Here is a 6,374-nt window from a genome sequence, read left to right as displayed (position 1 = left end):
GTCTCTCTCTCTCTCTCTCTCTCACACCCTCGTCCCTCTCTCTCTCTCTCTCTCTCTCACACCCTCTCCCCACTCTCGCGCTGTGTCTGACCTGCATGTCCCTGCATGTTTGCAGAGTACCTGAACTACGAAGACGGCAAGTTCTCTAAAAGCCGCGGGGTCGGTGTCTTTGGAGACATGGCGAAGGAGACGGGGATTCCGGCTGACATCTGGCGCTTCTACCTCCTCTTCGTTCGCCCGGAGGGTCAGGACAGCTCCTTCTCCTGGAACGACTTGATGTTGAAGAACAACTCGGAGCTGCTGAATAACCTGGGCAACTTCGTCAACCGGTACAGACCCTGAACCTTCCCAATGCACCTTCCAGCCTTCCCTGCCCCGTTTACACAGGAACAGGAGGAGGCCATTCAGCCCCTCCTCGAGCCTGTTACACAGGAACAGGAGGAGGCCATTCAGCCCCTCCTCGAGCCTGTTACACAGGAACAAGAGGAGGCCATTCAGCCCCCTCTCCTCGAGCCTGTTACACAGGAACAGGAGGAAGCCATTCAGCCCCTCCTCCTCGAGCCTGTTACACAGGAACAGGAGGAGGCCATTCAGCCCCTCCTCCTCGAGCCTGTTACACAGGAACAGGAGGAGGCCATTCAGCACCTCCCCCTCCTCGAGCCCGTTACACAGGAACAGGAGGAGGCCATTCAGACCCCTCTCCTCGAGCCTGTTACACAGGAACAGGAGGAGGCCATTCAGCCCCCTCCTCAAGCCTGTTACACAGGAACAGGAGGAGGCCATTCAGCACCTCCCCCTCCTCGAGCCTGTTACACAGGAACAGGAGGAGGCCATTCAGCCCCTCCTCCTCGAGCCTGTTACACCATTTAATATAGATCATGACCAATCAGTATCTCAGCTCTGTCTGCCTTCATTGACCCCGTGAAACCCTAAATCATCAAAGTCCTGCTGTAAACAGTTTTAAAATGCCCCTCTCCCCTTCAGCCCAGCTGACCTTCGCCAACACACACACTGTCAGCTTGGGATGAAACGTATATACTGTTTACCCATCTCCCTTAACCTTGAGTAAAATGGTGATGTACCGTGACCCCAATTCCAGGCCCCGCTCTTTAGGAAGGATGTCGAGGGTCTCGGAGAGGGTGTGGAGGGAGATTTACCAGAACGGTACCGAGGTGGGGGAGGATGAGGGGCCTTCAGTTCACGTGGAGGGACTGGAGAAGCTGGGATTGTTCTCCTTAGAGCAGAGAAGGTTAAGGGAGGAGTGGAGGGGGCGAGATTGAATCGAGATGTACAAAATCATGAAGGGGGGGTTTGGGTAGAGTAGAGAGGGAGAGACTGTTTCCAGTGGTGGGAGGGTCGGTAACCAGTGGAGGACACAGATTGAAGAGAATCGGTAACAGAACCAGAGGGTGGGGGGGTGGTTGGGGGGGAAGATGAGGAGAATTATTTTTTATAAACACAGCGAGTTGTTGTGATCTGGAAGGTGCTGCCTGAAAGGGCGGTGGAAGCAGATTCAATAGGAACTTTCACAAGGGTGGGGGCGAATCGGATAAATACTTGGGGATAAATTCGCAGGGATATGGCTGCGTGGGGGGTGTGGAGCAAGTTGGCGTGAGGGAGTGAGGATGAATTGGATAGACCTTTGAAAGAGCCAGCACAGGCACGATGGGCTGAATGGCCTCCTCCTGGGATGTGTGATTCTAATCTAGTGGCTGAGGTGAGCAGCGGTTACACTGATGGGGTAAGTCAGTGGTAACTACCCACCCTCCGAAACGGTGAGGATATTGATATCCACAATTTCTCTCAATAAAATGCTGACCTGGGTAAAACCACAGACCCACATTTCAGATAAGCTCCATGTAAATCCGACAGCAGAGAGTCGAAGGGTCTGGAGGAGGTGACAGATAGGGAGGGGTGTAGGGTCTGGAGGAGGTTACAGAGATAGGGAGGGTCGAAGGGTCTGGAGGAGGTTACAGAGATAGGGAGGGGTGTAGGGGCTGGAGGAGGTTACAGAGATAGGGAGGGTTGTAGGGGATGGAGGAGGTTACAGAGATAGGGAGGGTTGTAGGGGGTGGAGGAGGTTACAGAGATAGGGAGGGGTGTAGGGGGCTGGAGGAGGTGACAGAGATAGGGAGCGGTGTAGGGGCTGGAGGAGGTTACAGAGATAGGGAGGGGTGTAGGGGCAGGAGGAGGTTACAGAGATAGGGAGGGTTGTAGGGGGCTGGAGGAGGTTACAGAGATAGGGAGGGATGTAGGGGCTGGAGGAGGTTACAGAGATAGGGAGGGGTGTAGGGACTGGAGGAGGTTACAGAGATAGGTAGGGTTGTAGGGGCTGGAGGAGGTTACAGAGATAGGGAGGGTTGTAGAGGCTGGAGGAGGTTACAGAGATAGGGAGGGGTGTACGGGCTGGAGGAGATTACAGAGATAGGGAGGGGTGTAGGAGCTGCAGCTTGAGCTGCTGCTGGGTGTTGTGCTGACCGATCTGCCTCTGTTTTACCGTCAGAGCCGGGATGTTTGTCACCAAATTCTTCGCTGGCGTGGTGCCGGAGATGGAGCTGACCCGGGATGATAAGCGACTGTTGGCCCTGGTGATGTGGGAGCTTCAGCAGTACAATCGGAATCTGGAGAAAGTTCGGTGAGTCCGCGCCTCCTGTGCCTTAGGTTCAGGGTGCAAGGGACGCTGCTCTGTCGGAGGGTCAGCGCTGAGGGAGAGCCGCACTGTCAGAGGGTCAGCGCTGAGGGAGCACCGCACTGTGGGAGGGTCAGCGCTGAGGGAGAGCCGCACTGTCAGAGGGTCAACACTGAGGGAGAGCCGCGCTGTCAGAGGGTCAGCGCTGAGGGTGTGCCGCACTGTCGGAGGGTCAGCGCTGAGGGAACGCCGCACTGTCGGAGGGTCAGCGCTGAGGGAGCGCCGCACTGTCGGAGGGTCAGCGCTGAGGGAGCGCCGCACTGTCGGAGGGTCAGCGCTGAGGGAGTGCTGCACTGTCGGAGGGTCAGCGCTGAGGGAACGCCGCACTGTCGGAGGGTCAGCGCTGAGGGAGTGCCGCACTGTCGGAGGGTCAGCGCTGAGGGAGTGCCGCACTGTCGGAGGGTCAGCGCTGAGGGAGTGCCGCACTGTCGGAGGGTCAGCGCTGAGGGAGTGCCGCACTGTCGGAGGGTCAGCGCTGAGGGAGTGCCGCACTGTCGGAGGGTCAGCGCTGAGGGAGTGCCGCACTGTCGGAGGGTCAGCGCTGAGGGAGTGCCGCACTGTCGGAGGGTCAGCGCTGAGGGAGTGCCGCACTGTCGGAGGGTCAGCGCTGAGGGAGTGCCGCACTGTGGGAGGGTCAGCGCTGAGGGAGAGCCGCACTGTGGGAGGGTCAGTGCTGAGGGAGAACCGCACTGTCGGAGGGTCAGCGCTGAGGGAGCGCCGCACTGTCGGAGGTCAGCACTGAGGGAGCGCCGCACTGTGGGAGGGTCAGTGCTGAGGGAGAGCCGCACTGTCGGAGGGTCAGCGCTGAGAGAGCGCCGCACTGTCAGAGGGTCAGCGCTAAGAGAGCGCCGCACTGTCAAAGGGTCAGTGCTGAGGGAGAGCCGCACTCTGGGAGGGTCAGTGCTGAGGGAGCGCCGCACTGTGGGAGGGTCAGTGCTGAGGGAGCGCCGAACTGTCGGAGGGTCAGTGCTGAGGGAGAGCCGCACTGTGGGATGGTCAGTGCTGAGGGAGAGCCGCACTGTGGGAGGGTCAGTGCTGAGGGAGCGCCGCACTGTGGGAGGGTCAGTGCTGAGGGAGCGCCGCACTGTGGGAGGGTCAGTGCTGAGGGAGCGCCGCACTGTGGGAGGGTCAGTGCTGAGGGAGCGCCGCACTGTCGGAGGGTCAGTGCTGAGGGAGAGCCGCACTGTCGGAGAGTCAGTGCTGAGGGAGCGCCGCACTGTGGGAGGGTCAGTGCTGAGGGAGCGCCGCACTGTCGGAGGGTCAGTGCTGAGGGAGCGCCGCATGTGGGAGGGTCAGTGCTGAGGGAGCGCCGCACTGTGGGAGGGTCAGTGCTGAGGGAGAGCCGCACTGTCGGAGAGTCAGTGCTGAGGGAGCGCCGCACTGTCGGAGAGTCAGTGCTGAGGGAGCGCCGCACTGTCGGAGAGTCAGTGCTGAGGGAGCGCCGCGCTGTCGGAGGGTCAGTGCTGAGGGAGCGCCGCACTGTCGGAGGATCAGTGCTGAGGGAGAGCTGCACTGTCGGAGAGTCAGTGCTGAGGGAGCGCCGCACTGTGGGAGGGTCAGTGCTGAGGGAGCGCCGCACTGTCGGAGGGTCAGCGCTGAGGGAGTGCCGCACTGTGGGAGGGTCAGCGCTGAGGAACGCCGCACTGTGGGCGGTGCTGTTTTTCAGGACAAGCCCTTAAACCGAAGCTCAGTCTGTGCTGCCCAATGCCCCCCTCCTTGCCAGTGGGTCTTGTGGCCACTATTTTGAAAGCGAGCCGGGGGGGTTGGGGGGGGGGGGGGGGGGGGGGTGGGGTGGTTGCGGGTTGTGGGTGGGTTTTGGTGCTGGCGATACTGTGCCGAGACGATGTGATACGGAGACCAACGACCTGGTGGGTTACTCTGTAGCTGCTCGTGGGAATTTCCTCTGGGGGGGTGGGGTGGGGTTGGTGGGCCGGGCATAGAGGCGGGCAGTGGCACTTGTGTCCGTCCTGTGCGAGGCTGAGCCTCTCGGACTGCTTAAAACTCACTCACCTGACAGGAGCTGCACCACCTCCAGGTAAGGGTTGCTGATTAATATCTGTTTCGTTTTTTCCCCCACCTTCCCAAGGATCCGGGATGCTCTGAGGTGCATCCTGAACATCTCCCGCTACGGTAACCAGTATATCCAAGTCAACGAGCCCTGGAGACGGATCAAAGGCAGTGAGTCCGACAGGTGAGTTTCCGTGTCTGATCTCCTCCTCCTACTCCTCGTCTTCCTGCTGCTGCTGTTTGGTGATCCCATTGCTGAGTCTGTCCCAGATAACTATCAGCGAGTCCTGCATTCTCCCCCACTCCCCGTGGGAGCGAGTCCCACATTCTCCCCCACTCCCCGCGGGAGCGCGTCCCACATTCTCCCCGCAGGAGCGAGTCCCACGTTCTCCCCACTCCCCGCGGGAGCGAGTCCCACATTCTCCCCCACTCCCCGCGGGAGCGAGTCCCACATTCTCCCCCACTCCCCGCGGGAGCGAGTCCCGCATTCTCCCCCACTCCCCGCAGGAGCGAGTCCCACATTCTCCCCCACTCCCCGCAGGAGCGAGTCCCACATTCTCCCCCACTCCCCGCAGGAGCGAGTCCCGCATTCTCCCCCACTCCCCGCAGGAGCGAGTCCCGCATTCTTCCCGCGGGAGCGAGTCCCACGTTCTCCCCACTCCCCGCGGGAGCGAGTCCCACATTCTCCCCACTCCCCGCGGGAGCGAGTCCCACATTCTTCCCGCGGGAGCGAGTCCCACGTTCTCCCCACTCCCCGCGGGAGCGAGTCCCACATTCTCCCCACTCCCCGCGGGAGCGAGTCCCACATTCTTCCCGCGGGAGCGAGTCCCACGTTCTCCCCGCTCCCCATGGGAGCGAGTCCCACATTCTCCCCGCTCCCCGCGGGAGCGAGTCCCACATTCTCCCCGCTCCCCGCGGGAGCGAGTCCCACATTCTCCCCCACTCCCCGCGGGAGCGAGTCCCACATTCTCCCCCGCTCCCCACGGGAGCGAGTCCCGCATTCTCCCCCACTCCCCGCGGGAGCGAGTCCCGCATTCTCCCCCACTCCCCACGGGAGCGAGTCCCACATTCTCCCCACTCCCGGCGGGAGCGAGTCCCACATTCTCCCCACTCCCCGCGTTCTCCGTTCTCCCCGCTCCCTGGGTAAAGTAGTTTCTCCAGTATTCCCCCCTATTGGATTTATTCGTGACTGCCTTTTATCTATGACCCCCAAGTTCTGGTGTCCACCCCCCCGTCCCCACAACCCGCAAGGGGAAACATCTTCTCTCTTTCTCCCCGATCGAAACCACTTCACCATTTTAAAGACCTCGATCAGGTCACCCCCTCAGCCTTCTCTTTTCTAGAGAAAAGAGTCCCAGCCTGTTCAGCCCTTCCTGATAGTTATAATCCCCAAAACCTGTCCACCATCTAGAAGTCACAAGTCAGGAGTGGGATGGGACACTCCCCACTTGCCTGGATGAGTGCGGCTCCCACAACACTCGAGAAGCTCGACACCGTCCAGGACAAAGCAGCCCCGCTCGATGGGGCACTCCATCCACAAACATTCATTCCCTCCACCACCGAGGCACAGTAGCAGCAGTGTGTGTACCATCTACAAGATGCACTGCAGCAACTTGCCCAGGGCTCCTTCGACAGCGCCGCCCAAACCCACCACCTCTACCATCTAGAAGGACGAGGG

General features: G+C 60.7%; 1 protein-coding gene across 1 annotated transcript in view; it reads left to right on the top strand.

Annotated features, from left to right (window-relative positions):
• Positions 1–6,374, top strand: part of mars1 (methionyl-tRNA synthetase 1) — an 18,419-nt gene that overhangs the window by 384 nt on the left and 11,661 nt on the right. Inside the window, exons 2-4 of the mRNA XM_041180290.1 lie at positions 116–329; positions 2,504–2,635; positions 4,776–4,880. Coding sequence (XP_041036224.1) covers positions 116–329; positions 2,504–2,635; positions 4,776–4,880 — 451 coding nt within the window. The remainder of the gene's footprint in view (positions 1–115; positions 330–2,503; positions 2,636–4,775; positions 4,881–6,374) is intronic.

This window comes from Carcharodon carcharias, chromosome X (assembly GCF_017639515.1).
Source record: "Carcharodon carcharias isolate sCarCar2 chromosome X, sCarCar2.pri, whole genome shotgun sequence".
Classification (NCBI taxonomy): Eukaryota; Metazoa; Chordata; class Chondrichthyes; order Lamniformes; family Lamnidae; genus Carcharodon; species Carcharodon carcharias.
The sequence above is the reverse complement of the archived record's forward strand: the minus strand, read 5'-3'. Positions and strand labels throughout refer to the sequence as shown.